This window comes from Xenopus laevis, chromosome 2S (genome assembly GCF_017654675.1).
Source record: "Xenopus laevis strain J_2021 chromosome 2S, Xenopus_laevis_v10.1, whole genome shotgun sequence".
NCBI classification, from domain to species: domain Eukaryota; kingdom Metazoa; phylum Chordata; class Amphibia; order Anura; family Pipidae; genus Xenopus; species Xenopus laevis.
Genome location: NC_054374.1, coordinates 85685184 through 85706182, shown reverse-complemented (window position 1 = coordinate 85706182; position 20999 = coordinate 85685184). Strand labels below are relative to the sequence as shown.

The following is a 20999-nucleotide window of genomic DNA, read 5'->3' as shown; positions in this document are numbered from 1 at the left end:
CTGCTGTTCATTGGTGAAACAGGAGAAACCTTAACATCTAATCAGATGTTTTTAATATCTCTTACCTAATTCAGGTTCATCCCAATTCCATCCACGTATGTGCTGTGCTTGTTGAATATGAGACCAAAACAGGCAGAGAAAATAAAGGAGTGGCTACAAATTGGCTCAAAAATAAACATCCCAGTGACAATGGACACAAGTCATCAGTTCCCATGTATGTGCGCAAGTCCCAGTTCCGCCTTCCATTCAAGCCCAGCACACCTGTTATCATGATTGGCCCTGGGACAGGCATTGCCCCATTCATGGGTTTCATCCAGGAAAGAGAGTGGCTGAAGCAGCAAGGTAAATGTAACTTACTGTATGTTTTTGTGCACAGATACAGACAACTCTTGACTCCATTTACTTATGTTTCATATAAGCAAAATGGGTAGCTGTTATTAAAAACTGGGGATGCACCAAATCCTTGATATGTTTCAGGATTTGGCCGAATCCAAGGGCCTGGCCAAATCATATTCAGAATTCAGCGGAATCCTTTTTGGAAGATCTGGTACAACCCTATTAAGAACATTGAATCTAGTGCACACTTTTAACACTTAAAGGTATTCATGTGTTCTAACAGTATTCATGTCAGATACGGCAGGGAAAGTAAGTATTGAACACAACAACATTTTTCTCAGTAAATCTATTTCTAAGGGGCTATTGACATGAGATTGACATCAGATGTTGCTAACAGCCCAAGTAATCCACACATACAAATAACTCAAAACAAATAAGTCGATAAATAAATATGTAATAAAGTGGAATGACACAGGGAATAAGTATTAAACAAGCTTACTGACATGTATTTAATACTTAGTAGAAAAGCCTTGTTGGTAATGACAGCTTCAAGATGCTTCTTGTATGGAGAAACTAGTTGCATGCATTGCTCGGGTGTGATTTTGGCCCATTCTTCCACACAAATTGTCTTCAAATCTTGAAGGTTCTGGGGGCCTCTTCTATGAAGTCTGATTTTCAGTTGTTTCCATATATTTTTCGATTGGATTCAAGTCAGGTGATCGACTAGGCCATTCTATCAGCTTTATTTTCTTTCTCTGAAATCAATTGAGAGTTTCCATGGCTGTGTGATTTGAATCATTGTCTTGCTGAAATGTACATCCTTGATTCATCTTCAGCATCCTGGTAGATGGCAGCATATTCTTATCAAGAATGCCAGTACATTTATCCTTCCTTCAATTACATGAAGCCGGCCAGTACCATATGCTGAAAAACAGCCCCACACCATGATGTTCCCACCTCCAAACTTCACTGTTGGTATGGTGTTTTTTGGGGTGATGTGCAATGACATCCATTCAATTTTGGTCTCATTGTGCGAGCTTTAACATGCTTTTTCTTTAGCAGTGGTGTCTTGCATGGTGAGCGTGTATAGATGGTTGAGTGCATTACATATTGTTTTCTTTGAAACAACTGTACCTGCTAATTAAAGGTCTTTCTGAAGCTTTCCATGAGTGATCCATGACTCTTGGACAACTCTTCTGATTATTCGTTTGACTCCTCAAAAAAAATATTGCGAGGAGCACCTGGTCATGGATGGTTTAGGGTGAAATTATGTTATTTCCACTTCCAGATTATGGCCCCAGCATTGCTCACTGGAACATTCAGATGCTTAGAAATACGTCTGTAACCAATGCCATCAGTATGTTTTACAAAAATAAGGTGGTGACGGTCTTGAGAGAGCTTTCTTCTTTTACCCACCATGAAATGCCTCTTATGTGATACCTTGATAATGAGAAACCTTTTTATAGGCCATCAATTAGGAATGAACTAGCTGATATTAATTTGCACCAATAGGGGGCAGGATTGTTTTCAAAGTACTGACAGGTATCGGCAGGCTTCTTGGTTTTCCATGCCTTTTTTGCACCATCTTTTCTTTGTGTTCAATACTTATTTCCTGTATCATTCCACTTTATTCCACATATTTATTTTTTGTAATTGTTTCTTTTGATTATTTATATGTGTTTGATTACTTGGGTTGTTATCGACATTTGGTGTAAAATTCACGTCAATAGCCCCATTAGAAATATATTTACTGAGAAAAATGTATCTTCTTCTTTTCACTGCTGTATCAGTTTATTGCTAGTGTCATCCATTAATCGCTCATACTTTTTTGTCACTTTCTTTCCATATACTAATATTGCATTGGTGCATTCAATTAAAAAATTGATTTAACAGAGTAGCTCGGGTAGCGGATCAGTGGGGGAAGATTGAGGCTTGTGGGTATAAGAAAACAGACTTACTGCAAAGACCAATCTGCTGTCAGAGGCTAAAGTGTAGCGTATTTCTGTTTTAACTTAACCGTACCAGTGTCTCTCTAAAATGGTTCTTTATCTTCCACATGGGTAACTGTACATTTGATGTGTATTGTAGGCAAGGAGGTTGGAGAAACTGTGCTGTACTATGGCTGCCGCCATGAACATGAAGATTACCTTTACAAAGATGAGTTAAAACGGTATCACAAGGATGGAGTTCTGACACAACTGAACGTTGCCTTCTCGCGAGACCAAGCCCAAAAGGTACAGCTGCTTGGGTTGTGTATTGCATGTGAGCATTGCCCCTCAATACAACATCAGTCTTCCTAACTAAAGAATATATTTTAGTGGCCTATAGGAGACAAAATGGATATGAAAAATCTAAATGAGGTTTATTTAGCAACACTGGATTATGAAAGGTGTAATGAAAGCAAAACTTGGCTTGCCATGGATTTTTTGCTGTCTACTGTATGTTAATGACTTGCTGTTATACAGTATATAATTGTACAAAGCAATTCAGCTTCTCTGTTAAATCAACTGGTCCTGCTCCAGAAAATATGACTGTCTATCTCGTGGGTAAAATATATACTTGGCTGGCGCATATATTGCGTTAGATTTATATTAATTATGTGCTGTATTGACCGAGGCTTATTAAAGTGGCTTTACTTTTATTATATAAAAACTTTTTTACTTCTCTTGTCTCTTGCAGGTTTATGTGCAGAATCTTCTAAAGAACAACAAAGAGATGGTATGGAAGCTAATCCACGAAGATAATGCCCACATTTATGTCTGCGGGTGAGTGCTGACGTCTTGGCTTTCCTCTCAGGCTGCTGACCACATACCGTATAGTTTTTGGGTACAAAAAAAACCACATTGACTGACTAATACTGTGTAATCCCATAGTGGTTTCAATGGGCAATAAGTGTGGACATGTTAGCCTAGGCATGGATTTGTAATGCCTACATCATCCTTTCCCACAGCCAGATACTTTTACGTGACAGTAACTAATACTTAGCAAGAAAAAAGAAACCTGTGTGGTTAACATGAACCCCTACTTTTTTTTTTTCAAGTAGAATTCAAAAAGCCAATAACCAGAACAACTGCATCTTTGTCATGAATGCACCATTTTATACACCCATGAACTATAGCCATTGCCAGCTATATCCCAGACTAACTTAACTTCTTGAGACCAATTAAAAGAATAGTAACACCATAAAATTAGTGATTTATAGGATTGACACTAATGTATTGTTGCCCTGCACTTGTAAAATTGGGTTGTTTGCTTCAGAAACTCTACTATAGTTTATATAAACAAGCTGCTGTGTAGCCATGGGGGCAGCCATTCAACCACAGTACATTACAGATAAGTTTAGAAGAATCCCATTGTATTCTACAGAGCCTATCTGTTATCTGCTGTGTATCCTGTGCCTTTTCTCCTTTTTCAGCTTTAAATGCCTGCGCGCATGGCTAGACAGCAGCTTGTTTATATAAACTATAGTAGAGTGTCAAAAGCAAACACACCAGTTTTACCAGTGCAGGGAAACACTACATGATATTGTCATTCCTTTAAAATGCTTTCATTTTTTTGGTGTCACTGTGAGAGCTGCTGTATATCTATAATGCATGATAATTAATATTGCTTTTCCTATCCTCCCTATAGTGATGCCCGCAACATGGCTCGGGATGTGCAGAACACTTTCTATGATATTGTGGCAGAGTATGGCAAAATTGACCATGCTCAGGCTGTGGATTACATCAAGAAACTAATGACCAAAGGTCGCTATTCCCAAGATGTCTGGAGTTAATCAAGGATGCCATTCCATTATAAAGCAAATTGTACTAAGTTGGCATTATCTCAGACCCACATGAGCCAGTCCATGACAATGCTAATGAAAATGAAACCCCTGTTCAATCTCGATTTCTGAGGAGAGACTGCTGCCGTTTTTTGTATTGTTTAGCCACTTTTATTTTACAGCACAGGGTGGCATGTGTCAGTATAGCTTTGAACTGTACCCTCTGGAATACTTGTGTGTGCACCATTACTGCAAATGGACTTTTATGTTGTTTATTTTACTAACAAGCAGAGTCCATTTTGATATCATATCATACCTGTTAGTTTATTTTTGTAAGAAACTATTAGATGTCAAAAATCATGACAAAGTATATGGCAGGCTGGTATTGCCATTTAGTTGAGCGAGTCCCTTCATACCCAACAAGAGCAAAGCATCTAACTGTTGGATTAGGGATTTGGTGCATTGTCGTTAATGGCATAGAAATGTCATGAGGCTAGCCCTATATATATAATGGTTATACTGCAAACTGTTATCATGTCATTTAAGAATGTAAATGTGTTGATAAGTAGGCAAAGTGATCCATTTGTGTGTTCGTGAGAGTTTTCAATATCCAATCATTTTCAAGAATAAAGAAATGTTTTAAGTATCTGGGTATATTTGAAAGACGGAAGAGAAATCATTTCAAGCCTTAAGTATGTAGTGTTGGTCTAGGTGTTTAGCCACACTGCAGATAGAATTTTAAGGAAGGCACTCTTCCTCATTCTCCCAGGTCATGCTACTGAATGTTGGTATTAGTATTCCTGCTGCTGGCAGAAGTCTATTTCTGCTGTGTGGGCTTACTGATACTAGATCCATAGAAAAGAAAACATGCCCTTTAAAGGGCATGTAAAGGCAAAACAAATGAAAAAGAAACTTATCTCCAATATACTTTAATTAAAAAATGTATACCATTTTTATAAGAAATCTGACTGTATGCAGTGAAATTCTCCCTTCATTTACTGCTGTGGATAGGAATTGTCAGATGGTCCCTAACTGCTGAGCAGGGAAACAATCATACTTATGAACAGCAGGGGGAGCCCCCGCCTTACTTCCCAGCCATGCAGAACTTCCCAGCCATGCAGAACTCCAGCAGCTTTGTTTATGACGATCCCTAAGCAGCCCAGACCACACTGAGCATGTGCACAGTCTTGGTCTTGCAAAGATGTTTAACAAAGTTACAAGATGGTGACCCCCTGTAGCCAACTTTGAAAGCATAAATTATTTGTTTGATTAGGCTTTGTGGTGCAGTAAGTTCATGTTTATATTTAGTATACAAAATACAGCATTTCTAGCCTTATTCTATTTTAGACTTTACATGCCCTTTAATGGAGCATTATTTCGTCGTGTTAACCTTTACATCTGGGCAAATACATTCTAACTGCACAAAGTGTTTTCCTTGGACATACATTCTGTACATGGACTTAAAGGGATACTGTCATGGGAAAAATGTTTTTTTTCATAAGTTAATAGTGCTGCTCCAACAGAATTATGCACTGAAATACGTTTCTCAAAAGAGCAAACAGATTTTTTGATTTTGAAATCTGACATGGGGCTAGACATATTGTCAGTTTCCCAGCTGCCCCCAGTCATGTGACTTGTGCTCTGATAAACTTCAGTCACTCTTGCAAGTTGGAGTGATATCACCCCCCTCACATTCTCCCCCAGCAGCCCATCAGCAGAACAGTGGGAAGGCAACCAGATAACGGCTCCCTGGTAGATCTACGAACATCACTCAATAGTAAAAAATCCATGTGCCACTGAGACATATTCAGTTATATTGAGTAGGAGAAACAACAGCCTGCCAGAAAGCAGTTCCATCCTAAAGTGCTGTCTCTTTCAGAAAGCACATGACCAGGCAAAATTACCTGAGATGGCGCCTACACACCAATGTTACAGCTAAAAAAAATACACTTGCTGGTTCAGGAATGGAATTTTATATTGTAGAATGAATTATTTGCAGTGTAAACAGTGTAATTTAGAAAGAAAAACAACATCATAAAAATCATGACAACATCCCTTTAATGATGTGAACTGCCAATAGTGCCTTCACCTGAATTCACAACTATTCATCTGTCTATTTATGCAAGCAAATGACATTTGTACTCTAAAAGTGACTATAGTATGGTTTTACTCGTGTTCCCCGACACTTTAAAGGAGAAGGAAAGCTATGGAGGCATTTTGTTGCCAATAGATTAGCTGCAATAGTACAAGCTAGAATGCTATATTTATTCTGTAGAATATTTTACCATACCTGAGTAAAAAGATCTAGAAACTCTGTTTGTTTAGAATAGGAGCTGCTGTATTAATGTGGTGTGACATCACTTCCTGCCTGAGTCTCTCCCTGCTCTGGGCTCAGATTACAGTAGAGAAGGGAGGGGTGGGGGGAGAGGAGCAAACTGAGCATGCTCTTGCCCAGGGCAATGAGGTTTAAGATGAAGGCAGGAAGTCTGATACAGAAGCCCATGTGTACACAATAGAAGGAAAGAAATGCAGTGTTTCTTTTAACAGGGGACTCAGAGCAACATTACTTTGGGGGTTTACTGGTATATTTAGATGGACCTTTCTGATAAGGCTTACTTAGTTTTAACCTTTCCTTCTCCTTTAAGGACATCTGAAGCTTGATATATCGGTGGACTATTCTGCTACCTTAATTTAGCCATGCTTTCCATTGCCTTCCATAATGCTCCCATTTCAAAATACAAACATGTAGATACAAATGCCTAACACATTTATTTATTTTCCCACATTTATATTGATCCATAGATATTTAACACTTCCATAGCCTCTTCACCTCCTGATTCTTAGTGTTTGATATTAGAAATTGTTTATATTCTTGTATGTAAGGCTTTGTACTACAGAAATGCAGTTACTATAGGTTTGCTATTGAACAAATCCGGTAGACTGTATTTCAATGTTGGGTGTAGCTTTGCAACCAATGTAGATGTTTTATTGTATCTGCACAAATTATCATGCAGCTTTCCTGAGACATGTCTAGCAGTCTACAAGAAGGAATAAGAGTGTAATTTGGCTGAAGACATCTTGTTATAAACAGAAATCTTTCCGTACTGTTGTCATTAGGATAGAGACATTGGGTATGTGAGCTGGAAACATTTGTGATCATGTCCCAGACTGAAATGTATTATGCTTATATGTAATTCTCATGTCACTGGTAAGACTTTCACCAAAAGTCCATTGAAATTGGTTTTTAATATTTCTAATATTTCTAAAACTGCATTGTCATTCTATAACCCAATGATTGTAAATAATTTTAAAATAAGCATTAACCCTTGAAATAAAAAATACATTTTCCATCCATTTTTGCAAAGTGTTTTCTTCTCTGTTTACATGTTGGGCTGCCATTGATTGATATTTGATTACCCTGGCTTTTAGCAACTCCATTGTTTCCTGCTCCACCAGAGTAATCGAATAAGTGTCTCTTTCTCCAGGGCAGAAAATGGAAGCTCTTCTTTAGCATTTTCTTTTTAATGGGAAAAGGGAAAGCATGGATTTGCACTTTTTTTGTGCACCCTTCCACATGGAGAAATTCTGGCCCTCCTATTTCCTTGACCTGTGTGTTCATGCAAAGGGATTTAAATTTCTATTACAGAAATTCATTCCATAGTGCCTCTCAATGAATGAAGATCCCTGACCATGAGCAAAGCACTTTCAATGACCAATGCATCCTGGCACTTAATTTGTATTGTAATAAATATTGCTTTTGTATAATTTACACATTATTGAACTCAAAACAAACAAGGGCTATGGATAAATGCTGTCTAAATGCTTTTCCACTGATGTGCCTGCTGCCTGCCTCAGTTGCTGCATTTTGAAGTCCAGCATTTGCAGCAGTGTATGATGATGTGCTCTTGCTCAGCAGCACTAGACTGTATTGTTGCTTCATTTCTACTTGTTACTAATTTTGCTTTTTGAGATTATGGTGGACTACCTGGAATGTTGTGAAAAAAATTCCCCAAGTAGACAAGGAATGGGAAACAGCACATCTGCAATGAGAAACCATTACTGCATAATAATACCATTACGGATTGTTTTATCTGATACCAAGTTAAAAATATATGATGGGGGGGGAAGCTGTGTAACATTTTGTATGGGCCATTCAGTCAGTTCTATGATGGCAAAGCAACATTTACCCCAAATCTCACTCTCCGTGACCTTCAGGCCAGGCTTTCATTTTATCTTAATATAAATAAGTTTGTTGGCTTCAAATTTATTTATGTATAGTGATTACATTTACCTTCAAACTCCATGTCTACAAAGTAAACAATCACTACTATGCCAGCCTATCTCTGTAACTATGAATGATGGAATTGCATTAGATTTCTTTCAGCAGACTGATATCCTATGAGAGGAGAATGACAAGAAACTGCCTAGAAGTAAGCTAAGCCCCACTTATTACAGGTATGGGACCGGTTATCCAGAATGCTCAGAACCTGGGGTTTGCCGGATAATGAATCTCTGTAATTTGGATCTTCATACTTAAATCTACTAGAAAATCATGTAAACATTAAATAAAACCAATAGGTTGGTTTTGCTTCCAATAAGGATTAATTACAGTATATCTTAGTTTGGATCAAGTACAAGGTACAGTTTTATTATTAGAGAAAAAGGAAATAATTTCTAAAAAAAATTTGATTAAATGGAGTTTATGGGGAATGGCTATTCCGCAACTCATAAAAAGGACAATTAATCATGAAAGCTGGTTTTAAATTTACAGCTTACAGTAACGTAATTTTCACCGTGAAGCGTTATTGCAACCTATTTTCAAAAGCAACTGTATACACTAAAGCTGGCCATACACACATTTTATTCTTACAAAGAACTTTCATACATTTTTATGCAACGCTCTGAAACCAACATTCAGATTGAAATTGTAAGATTTAAGTCCTAAAAATAACAAATCTGGCAATATTTGCCATTAACAATGATCCAGACAAATCTTATGAAGGTCATGTAGATATTGTTACCCGCCAGAAGTTTTCTTACCTCTCTGATCAAGTAAACTTGCCAATCATGCTAATTGTTAATATAATGTAGTGTACACGCGGTCCTAAAATTGCATGAACGTTTTTTCATACGAATATACTGTATCTGCACGTCTAAAGCCAGCTTAAACCACACAGAACCAAAGGCAGGTGGAATGCAGGTCGCATTATAAGTTGCATATAAAGCTGCTGAACACATGAAGAAACGCTCATCTATAAGAGTCTTCGTTCTTGAAAGCCTGGGGTCATCACCTGTGCAAATACGGTTTCTTTAAGCCAACATGTATATCAAAGCCCATTAACTTTTTTCTAATAATTTTCATATTGGCAAACTGTATACCTAAAGAAAGTTAATAAATGGTTTTGATATACATTTGTGCTTTCTCTCTGTCCCAGAGACTACTCTCATATGCTCCGTCAAAGTGTTGTGGTCAACCCTCGCACTGTATCTTAATGTCCCCTAAAAGTTTTTATTGGACCACATGACAAATCTGAGCAAAGACATGCTGCAAGGTCAGATTACATTGAATGATACAATTCAGCATTTATTATGCATCCTACTAGACTTTCCCATGAAGGAAGTAGGGCTTTATTAAAGTGGACCCATCACCCAGACACAAAAATCTGTATAATAAAAGTCCTTTAAAAATTAAACATGAAATCCAATTTCTATTTTTTATTAAAGCATTCATAGATGTTGTAAACTCATTTAAAAATATCAGCTGTCAATCAAATATTGTCTGCACCGCCTCTATGCCTAGGCATAGAGGCGGGGCAGACAATTACTTTCACTTTCCATTCAGTACTTCCTAGATGTCACTGCTCTCCCCACATTCCCTCGTTCTCTTCACCATTTAATTGTGTAGCCAGGGCATGGAGATGGACATCAGGTCCCCCATTCTGGTGCACAAACAAGATTCTGAGATGATACAAGGCTTGTCTTAATAACAGTGTCCACAAAATGGCTCCTGCCTGCTTGTTATAATTATGACTTCCCTGACTGATGGAAACAAGATTCAAATAATTTATATAGTGTAATTAAAGTTCATTTTGCTTGACTAATGTGATAAAATAAGATTTTGAATAAGTTTTTTTCGGTGACGGGTCCACTTTAAGATTATGAGGTAAGAGCTGTGAACACAGATTTAAAGAGAACTTGGTATTTTTGGAAAATTAGCGGATTTCCCCTTTACAAGGACACTAATATAATACAGCATATATAAAAACTGCTTTTACAAGAGAATTATACAAGATGCCCTTGTTTTGAGCTTAGCTCAGTGCAAAATAAAACGCTCTTTCAACATAATTACGCAAGAGTGCAAATTAGTGTTCTGATCCATTAATACCCATAGTTTTTGAGATTTAACAGAATGCAATATTAAGGCTTGAACTGGTTAGTAGCAGCAGAAGGGCACACTTGTATGTGTGATCAGTACCTGAGGCAATAGCAGGCATGAGTTAAATTTATGACTCAAGCACACACACTACTTTACTATTACATTGAATAGTGCTGGACTGTTTGCTTAGTCTGAAAATCCAATCTGTTGTCAGCAGGTGATTGACTCATGCATGAACTATGATATTTTTTTTTACTGTGTCCGTACTTGCTGCAAATCATTTCCGGGTGGAACACTGGCTCCACCTATAGTCGTAGATGTGGAAGTGTTTAAATGAGAATGTCCCCCTGAGCACGTATGAGGCTTCTGATAAACCCCTGGAGGGGATGTCGTAGAATATGATGAGGGGCCTGCTGGTGCCATGGATGGGGGCCAATTTCCAGTAGGTTTCAGATTGTGATAGGGTGAATAGGCATCATGGAGTCCTTGAGGAGGAGTGTAATACTGCTGTGTGGGGTAGGATCCTGGTGGTGGATTTATCCTATAGGGAAAGGCAAACAAATATTGATCATTAAGGATATTCAATACAACCACACAGCTATTGTTTATAGTTGTATAATAAAAAAAGTTATTGAACCCCACTGCATAAGACCATTTGCTTTGTTTATAGATGTATGGTCATGTAGCGCAAGAGGAACATTGTTTGTTGGTTTTATATTGGTTGAACAAAAACTTGCTTAAGAACGGATTCATGTTACAGGCAAATGGCACTGGTTTAACATCACCAAAAACAAACTTGCATAAGGAAGGATTGATGTTACAGGCAAATGGCACACTAAGATACTTGTGTACAGTAGTAGCAGATGCCAATGGTAGCCTTGCAAATATGTGCATACAGCCATATGCAGCGAGACAGTTGCTACTCAATTCAGTTGAAGCCTAAATAGGGTGACAGGTGTTTCTCTCCTGTGGAATGAAAAATGATTGGTACAGGTATGGAACAGTTTGGAAACCCCTTATCTAGAAAGCTCCAAATTACAGAAAGGCCATCTTCCATAGACTCCATTTTATCCAAATTTTTAAAAATGATTCCCTTTTTCTCTGTACTGATAAACCAGTACATTGTACTTGGATTCCAACTAAGATATAATTAACCCTTATTAGAAGCAAAACCATCTTATTGGTTTATTTAGAGTTTACATGCTTTTTTAGTAGACAAGGCATGAAGATCCAAATTACAGAAAGATCCATTATCTTGAAAACCCCAGGTCTCGAGCATTCTGGATAACTGGTCCTATACCTGTATTCCATTAGTCATAGATGTACTAATCTAGGACTAAAAAAAATTGCTTATTTGTTACCTGCTATTCTATAAAGGTCCTTTAGCTCTAGAAGCAAATATGGCATTCTCCATTCCTGCTATCAAGCAAATTTCTGTAAATGGTATGGGGGGGTGGACTGTTAGGAGTGATGTGACCCCTAATCAGTTTCTAAAAGCACAATAACTTATTTTTGGACCCCAACCCATAATTTAAAAAAGTGCTATTAGCCACGGAGGTTGTGGTTACTGGAAATTGTAGTTATGAAACTATTTTAACCTGTTACCTGTACTTTGAGGTAGGAGGATGTCTTGTTGCAACAATCTGACCCATGGCAGCTGCTCTTTTACCAAGAAACAATGATTATACTGCTGAGGACTTGTTGCTACTGTGGCACTTCTATGACAATTTCATTCTGCTCAGTGCAAGAGCTCTGGCATTATAGATTAAATCATGAGAGAAAGAAAAAAATAATAAACAACAAGGGTAAGGAAATACAGCCTATTAAAAGAAACAGCAGATAAAAACTTACTTCCTACTTTGGGCAGCATTCCTCTCAGCAGAAGAACCAGGCACATAAGTCCAAATTGGAATGCGTTTCAGTAACCTGCATGGAAACGTGTGATCTATTCGAGACATTATCGACTCAGGAAGACCAAGACAAAAGCAGCCGCTCATTCCATCTGAGTTTAAGTCAAAGCTCAAACAATATTTGGTGAGAAAAGACACAGGGGCTGGGAACAAACTGGGAAGATCACAAGGCAGAAACACATTGCAACTAGAAGGTGGCTTGCTATATTTTATCACAGTAGGCTAATCTATATTAAAAAGGGGTTGACCACCAAAAAAACAACACACAATTTTGTGGATACTGAATGCAATGTTAATCTACATTAAAAAGGTCAGTGGTTTTGTGATATATTATTTGTAAATATTATTTGTAATGTATGCAATTATTATTAAAAGCAGTATCTGCAGGGCCGGATTTACATAGAGGGCGCCCCTAGGCCCACTGTCGTTCATCACCCCTGTGCCCTTCAATTTATTTGTGCAAATTTTCATCATCAATGGGGAAATGTAAAAAATTATTGTATCTCCAGCTCATCCCCACTGTTTTTGAACCAATGTGGGTGTGGTTGAGCAGCATGCCACCCCCCTAAAATCCTGCCACCCTAGGCCCGGGCCTAGGTGGCCTTTCCACAAATCCGGGCCTGAGTATCTGCATATATCAGTAGTTTAGGCTTTGACCGCTATGGTGCTCTGAGGGAGAACAGTGCTGGTTAAGACTTATAGATTCTTCCAATTCATATAAGGTGGAAGATACTATAGCCGCCAGAATTACTCTGGAAGGAGCTCCAGGCAGAAAAGCGTAATTTGACAGGCTTAACTCATAGTGGTGAGCATTTATAAACACAAGGAAAATCTGAAGCTGGGCAGTAACCAAGAGCAACCAGTCAGACTTTTTCAGCCACCTACAGGTTGATAATAAAAGCAAACCTTTGGTTGGCTGCCAAGGTTACTGCCCAGTGTTTATAAATAAGCCCCCCTGAAAGCAGAGCAACTGTCAGAAGACCCCGTGTGGCTTTAGCCTTAGCATCAATGGCAATCTCATTGAAATCAATCAAGTACAATAAATTAGGTTGGCGAATCACTGGCTGACCAGTACATTTAAAAAGGATACAAGCAATGCCAACTAGAATACCACAAACATTGCTGAGAACCGGAGCATGGGGAAGAAATAATGCCAGGACCAGAAAGAATAGAGGCAGCACTTTAGTTGGTACCATGAACCCAAAGAACAGCATGCGTCTCAAGAAGGACCGAGTGGTGAATACACTCAACATGGCAAATGCCACACTTGTGAAGCCTTGGACGGTCACATTTGCTTGCCAACTGAGGCCTGTGGCCAGGATTGCTAGGTAGAGAAGTCCCGAAGAGACTGCGAAGACAGGCGTGAGAAGCCAAAACTTTGCTGTACCAACATTCTCCTCAAAGCCTCCTCCAAAGTACCAAATCATCAGGAAGCTGCACGCCAGAGATGAAAAATCCTCATGGAAATAGATGTAGATGAACAATCTGTACACTGGAAATACAATATTGGTTAAATCCCAAGAAATATGTTAAGGACGCATACAAATGGGTGTTTTTCGCCCAGCAGTCAGGTTTCCTACATTCAACCACAGGGGAGCACAAAACGCAACCAGTTCTTCCTTATAGTACTGTACTGACTCAAGTGCAATAAAAGCACCAAACGCAGGTGGAATCCAACAGGATGCATTTTGCGCTTGAATACACCTGTGTCAATATGGCACTATTAAGGAAGAAAGGGCTGCATTTTGCTTTGCTCTTCCCGGTGGTAAAAAAATAAATAAAAAAAAACAGGAAAACAGACCACAGGGCACAGATAGGACATGGCTAGTAAAAGTGTTACAGTGTTAGTCTTAGATAATTAGGACAGGTTAATGCACCATGTGATTAATTTGGTGGCCCAATAGGACTTTGTACTAAATTACCATGTTTTAGTCAAAAAAATGTCACAGGAAGTTTTCCTGTAAAATAGTATAGGAAGTGGCTGGCACATGGGCCACCATGGATCTGCCAGAAAGCACTGTCACTAGTGATCAGTGAAATGAAAAGTGCCTTAACCTGTATACTATTTTGCAAAGTACAAATCTCTACATGTTTACTTTTTTACAGTTTGTAATTATAGTTTTTTTGCCAGCACAACGCATGATATAACATCATCAGTATTCTCTTGTAGGACGCAAGATCGTCAAGTGACATGGCCAGCTCAGAGAGAAGATTAAGTGATCACTTCCTGGTCAAAGCAGATGGAAATCTAGCAATACCAGGTCAGACAAGATCTTACTCATCACTGCTGAAAGCATTTGTAACCATACAACCATACTTAGCGACAGCTCTGCACTTCATTCACTTAAATCAAGATACTGTAGGTCACTTAGCAACAAAGTAAATGTGAAAAGGGAAAAACAGAAGGCTTCTCAGTGTACTGGTCATGTTTTAAAAAGCTTATAAGAACATGATGTTAGAATGTAACCTATTCTAAGTTTTAATTTTTTTTGGGTTTAGTGCAAAACACAAACTGTAAATATTAAAAACTGGCGAAAAGTATTCAGCACAAGAGATATTCACTGCACTAATATTAAAGGGAGATATACTACCGCTTTAATAATGTTATTTATGCTTTACAAATCTGCAAATGCAAACAGAACAGGGTCAATTGCCACCTATTTTGTTTAGGTACCAAGAGGCTTATGGCACATGCACATCGTAGCTACGACTAGCGGCCCATATGTAATAAAAGGCAACTAAATTTCCCAGGTGCATTAACTCATATATACCATTAATATGTTTGCTTTTACACAGGTACCAGTAAAAGGCAACACACGGACTGGATTTCAATATAGCAAACATTGTGCTTTTCATTACATAAAATAAAAGTGCTATAGGCAAGAGCAAAGAGCAGTTGCTTATATGTGCATGACACTACCATGTAGCTTTTACACAAAGCTAGGTTAAAATAAAACAAGTATTACCTTCTACATCTTGGTGTTAAGATTACCATTGCACTTTTGGGTTTAAGAATTACCCATATTTAAAAGAACAACTTACTTAAATCGGAAGTTGTGGCAGGGCTCTTCAGGTTCTCATTTCTGAACTGTGGGTCAGGCCCACAAAGTTCTCTAAAACAATGGACGGAAAGAGGGCAACATGAAAGAAGCTTTAAGCAAACATTAATTCACTGCCCCATGACAGCCTTAATTTTTTTTTTTTTTTACTTTGGAGCCAAGGACCAACATATATATATATATATATATATATATATATATATCTGCTGCCTTATCTAGTTTATGTGTAATTCTTAAAGGTAATGAAAGGCCTATATATCTTGAAGTTATATTAAAGGGGAAGTTCACCTTTAAGTCAATTTTAGTATGTTACAGAAAGGCCAATTCTAAGCAACTTCATTCATGGTTTTTTTTTTTTCTGACTCTTTCCAGCTTACAAATGGGGGTAAAGCCAAATGCTCTAAGGCTAGGGGCACACGGCGCGATTTCGCGCGATTCTGCGCTGGGCGAGTTGTCGCTGCGTTTTTTAAGCCGAAATAGCTTTGCTAACTTTGGCGCTGGCGTCAATGCAAATCGCGGCGAAATCGCTGCGCTAATTCACACGCGGCGATTCTTTTTCTACTGTCGCCCGGAAACGCTCAGCGAGGCAACTTCGGACGACAATAGAAAACGAATCGCCGCGTGTGAATTAGCGCAGCGATTTCGCCGCGATTTGCATTGACGCCAGCGCCAAAGTTAGCAAAGCTATTTCGGCTTAAAAAACGCAGCGACAACTCGCTTAGCGCAGAATCGCGGCGAAATCGCGCCGTGTGCCCCTACCCTAAGGCTACACATGTATTGATACATTTTTTTTACATATTTTTCTACTCAGGCTATTCACATTCCCATCTCTTTTTCAAATCAATGCATGGTTGCTAGGATAATTTGAGCTGCTGAATTAAAAGCTTAAAAAAAAAAAAAAAAAAAAGCAAACCTAGCGCAAATTGTCTCAGATCACCATTATTATGATGTAGAAAGTGAACAACCCCTTCAATTAAAGGCACTTGTGCATTTAAAGGAGAAGGAAAGCCCCAGGGCGCAAAACCCCTCCCCCCCTCCCGTGTATTGCCCCCCCTCCCTCCTCCCCCCTGGCCTACCCCTCCCGCTGGGCAAATGCCCCTAACTTTTTACTCACCCCTCTGCGCAGGTCCTGTCCACGGAGTTCGCAGTCGCCATCTTCTCCCACGCGCGTCTTCTTCCTGCTCTGATCGGCGTTTTCTGGCGCATGCGCAGTAGGAACAGGTACCGGTACGGCTCTACTGCGCATGCGCCGAATGTCACGAAGTGAAATCGGAAAACTTTGTGACATTCGGCGCATGCGCAGTAGAGCCGTACCGGTACCTGTTCCTACTGCGCATGCGCCAGAAAACGCCGATCAGAGCAGGAAGAAGACGCGCGTGGGAGAAGATGGCGACTGCGAACTCCGTGGACAGGACCTGCGCAGAGGGGTGAGTAAAAAGTTAGGGGCATTTGCCCAGCGGGAGGGGTAGGCCAGGAGGGAGGAGGGAGGGGGGGCAATACACAGGAGGGGGGGAGGGGTTTTGCGCCCTGGGGCTTTCCTTCTCCTTTAAAGTAGCATTTGTTTATCCGTTTGCAGCAGCCTAACAAAACGTTAGGGTTTGTTACTTAGAATGCAGCAAGAGAGTAACAAGCAAGCTGTTACATTGTTTCAGGCATCACACCCAGAGAAAGAGAATAAACAAGTTCTGCTTTAGTTGAACTTAAAGGGGTTCTTCACCTTCTAACACTTTCAGTTGAGTTGTTTTCAGATTGTTCTACAGAAAGAAGACTTTTTTACCCCAATTGCTTGCTTTTTTTCAAAATCTAGGTTTAAAGTTTAAGGTTCCTGTCTCTGGCATTTCAGTAAAGGTGGCCATACATAATAAGATCCGCTCGTTTGGCAAGGTCGACAAACGAGCGGATCTTGACCCAATATGCCCACTAACGGCTGGGCGATATCTGATGAACCCGAATGTTCGGCCCTGGGGCCGATCGGATTAAGATACTACGTATGGGCTCCGACGGGGCGCAGGACCACATCAACTAACCGATGCGGTCCTGGATCGTACAAAAAATCCAACTTGACTGATCAATATCTGCCCGATTTTTGGCCTGATATTGATCGGTTGGACCAATCGGGAGCCCCCACACAAAAGCAGATAAAATGCGGAATCGGTCTAAAGGACCAATATCGCCAGCTTTAATCTGCCCATGTATGGACACCTTAATTTAAGTGCAGATTCTGGGCTGTTCCAATTTTGCAACATTTAGTTGATATATTTCTCAACAGCATTTCTAGAATATTAGCAATTATTGAATCAATTCTAACAGCTGCCTGTAATGAAATTCCGGGATTCTGCTCAGCAGGGACAAACATAAGAAATGTATCAATTTAGAACCGTTTAAAGAGTTAGCGCCCCTCCCCCCACCAGAGCTGCTTTAGAAAGATTAAAAATTAGATTTAAACTTCAATATTAGAAAATTGGTCACACATGGAAAATAGAAAGAAATCGGAAAAAGCCTTTATTTTCGGTGAACAATCTGAAACCAACTGAACAACAGTGTTGGAAGGTGAATATCCCCTTCCTTAACAGTACAAGTTAAAAATTGAAACTAAAAAGCGTGGAAAATATTAAAGGTGTATGGGAAAATGTTTTGGAATTTCATAGTCTTCCTTATGAACAGAAAAAAAAAAGGAAAAACTTTTTTTAAAGGGAGATCATCTCTGAGCAAACAATCACGACTTGAGCCGAAATATAACCACGCCGCGGGTATGTTGAACATGACTCCTGATGAGTCTGCACACAACGCGTATATTGCTGCTCAGTACATTTTGTAGATAATCTTATATGAAGACAAAGCAAATACCTGTGGCGGTTTCCAGCGATCCAGGCTCTAAATCAAACCGAGGTCCCAGCTCATCGTTCTCGCCCACTCTCATTAGTGCCGGAGCGGAGACTACTAGAGACATCAACACAGTCAGAACAACCCCAGTAGTAAGTTGTACATGCGGCAGCCGAGACAATAAACTCGTCCGCCAATTATCAAGCACTTTACCATTCTCCTCCATTGTTGCCAACAAGAACTGGAGTTCGCAACAACTTGCCGCGTTTAACTAACTTCCGCCTTCCACTTCCGTTCTAATTTAATAACCTCGAGTCTTTACGTTTCCGGGTCAGTTGCACACCATCCCCCACGAATAATGGGTTGCACCGTAGTTCTCTGCATGTGAATACCGATCTTTTTACGAATCGCTGTTATATTTTAAGCACCCATTTGAGAATGCAATTTAAGTTTGTCGCATATTTGCATTACCTGCCATTGCTTCAGTTGATCTGTACGCTGATGCTCAAAATCAATAAACACTATAAATCACTAGCTTTTGTGGGATATCTTGGAAAGTTAAACGTGGATTTTTTTTTTATTCCACAACCCTTTGGTTTATTTTAGTATCATTATGGCTACATGATTGTACTAAGCTCACTTTAGGAAGCTGGGCACCTTTATGCTGGCATAGATAAAGATGGAGAATTTCTGCACTCTTAATTGGGCTTTGAAGTTCAATGAGATGTATTTTGAAAAACAATATATAATATATATATATATATCCCTGGTCTGACAAATCCTGCAATGCCTTTCACCTGATTATGTATTTTTTTTTTTTTTGGAACAAATTCTTACCTCCAGCTTGCTTTTCCAAAATTAAAACTCCTAAACAGCTGACTTTTATAATGGACACCACAGGGATCACCTGACAGATGCTAAGAATGTTGGGAATTGGCAACTGCTCCTGTATCCTGTGATCACCCTAAACATTTTTAAATTTCACAGCTAGGTTGCAATCAGGGTGTGACTATATATGTTATTCAGAAAACAAGATTATGTGCACCCAGGGCCGGAACTAGGGGTAGGCAGAGTAGGCACGTGCCTAGGGCGTAAAGCTGGGAGGGCGCCAGGCACGTACCTCCTCTGTCGCCTACCCCAAGTCCGGTTCCCTTCTCTTGCCGACTTTTCTCGCTTTGTGCGCTTCTGCGCATGCGCACGCGAGTGCAACTTCGCGCACCTCCCCTGAGTTTAAAGAGAAGGAAACCCTGTAGAAAAAAACCCTGTATCCCCACCCCACATAGAACCCCCCGGGAAATGCCCCATACTTTATACTTACCCCTTGTCGCAGATTCTGGCAGCGGACATCACGGCATCCATTTTCTAGTTTTTCGGTAAGCTGACTGGGAGATCGCCAATATCCTTCAATTTCAGTGCATGCACAGTTGTTGAAAACCAGCAAATTGCTCCAACTGCGCATGCGCCGACATACCAATCTCTCAGTCAGCTTACCAAGGACCCGAAAAATGGATGCCATGAAGCCCGCTGCCAAAATCTGCAACAAGTGGTAAGAATAAAGTATGGGGCAGTTAGCCAGGGGAGGAGGGTCTACGTGGGTTGGGGGCAGTGGCCTAACTAGATATTACTGGGCCCCACAGCAAATTATTTTTCAGGCCCCCAAAATGTTTAGAGGTTGACTTGTTTCTCCAATATTTATTGAAATTGTATATGAATTAGGGCCTCATGGGGCCCCTATACCTCCGGGGCCCCTATACCTTCTGGGCCCCCCTGCAGCCGCAGGGTCTGCTTCCTCTATAGTTACGCCCCTGGTTGGGGGGTATGGGTTTTTTTTCTGCATCATTTTAAATCCTGGCAGGGAAAGAGGGACTAGACACTGATGTTACAAATTGTAACAACTTCTCCACAGCTTACAGACAGCATGCAGGAACTATAACCCACAATTACAGAATGCATTTTAGGACATCATCAGGAGAACACGCGCTCCTGCATGCGCTCTCCTATTATACTCACTTATCCATAGAAACTGCAGTCACACCTCTGTGCTGCCCACATTTGCTGTTGCAATCTCCCCCCTCGTAGCTCATTCCTCAGCCCTCCCTCCTCGGTCCTCAGCCCTCCCTCCTCGGTCCTCAGCCCTCCCTCCTCGGTCCTCAGCCCTCCCTCCTCGGTCCTCAGCCCTCATTACAAAAGCCCTCCGTCCTCAGCCCTCAGCTATCAGCTTGGTTTACAAGCTGAGGGGGGAAGGCTGAGGAGGTAGGGATGAGGAGGTAGGGATGAGGACGGAGGGCTTTTGTAATGAGGGCTGAGGAGGGGGGAGATTGCAACAGCAATGCAGGCTGAGGACAGATGGCTACTGATACAACGTAACGGTAGTCAGCCAGTTTAGCAAATTAGTCAGACAGATCAGCAGGAGAGCAGGGGGCTAGGCTTAGGGAACTATTCCAAACCATTAAAAATCATGAAAAGTGTGCATATTTTTTAATGGACATATATTGCAAAGTTGCTTAATATTATGTTTAAAAGCTTAAGTTATGTTTTTGTGGAGTTCCCCTTTAATAAAGCTCAAAAATATATGTAAATCCATATGAATTAAATGTTTTATGTGGTTATGTAGGTTTGCCACATGTAAAGTTTTTTTACGTGCATGAACTCACATAAGGGGGAGTGTATCTTGCACCAGTGCTACCTTGGGAACAGGACCTATGTGCGCCCATGACATAAGCGGACTTGAC

At 40.0% G+C, this 20999-nt stretch overlaps 2 protein-coding genes and 1 non-coding gene across 5 annotated transcripts in view; 1 reads left to right on the top strand and 2 right to left on the bottom strand.

The window, feature by feature from the left end:
• por.S (P450 (cytochrome) oxidoreductase S homeolog) overlaps positions 1-4745 on the top strand; it is a 34939-nt gene extending 30194 nt beyond the window's left edge. For both annotated transcript variants that reach the window (XM_018249635.2, XM_018249636.2), the window contains 4 exons: positions 75-342; positions 2425-2570; positions 3016-3101; positions 3967-4745. In XM_018249635.2, the coding sequence (XP_018105124.1) occupies positions 75-342; positions 2425-2570; positions 3016-3101; positions 3967-4111 (645 nt within the window). In that variant the 3' untranslated portion in view covers positions 4112-4745. The remainder of the gene's footprint in view (positions 1-74; positions 343-2424; positions 2571-3015; positions 3102-3966) is intronic.
• A 5935-nt stretch (positions 4746-10680) lies between these two features.
• rhbdd2.S (rhomboid domain containing 2 S homeolog) lies at positions 10681-18561 on the bottom strand. 2 transcript variants are annotated; one of them, XM_018249633.2, is made up of 5 exons: positions 18292-18431; positions 15428-15498; positions 13476-13877; positions 12327-12477; positions 10681-11016 (listed from the first exon to the last, which is right to left on the bottom strand). In XM_018249633.2, coding segments are annotated over exons 2-5 (843 nt in total). In that variant the 5' UTR covers positions 15429-15498; positions 18292-18431; the 3' UTR covers positions 10681-10727. The 2 variants fall into 2 exon arrangements, with proteins under 2 accessions (XP_018105122.1, XP_018105120.1); XM_018249631.2 differs by lacking the exon at positions 15428-15498 and having other exon boundaries at positions 18292-18561.
• On the bottom strand, positions 14582-14674 carry LOC121400854. The gene has a single exon (XR_005965977.1). It is a non-coding gene; the product is annotated as a Z30 small nucleolar RNA (small nucleolar RNA).
• Positions 18562-20999: the final 2438 nt, after the last annotated feature.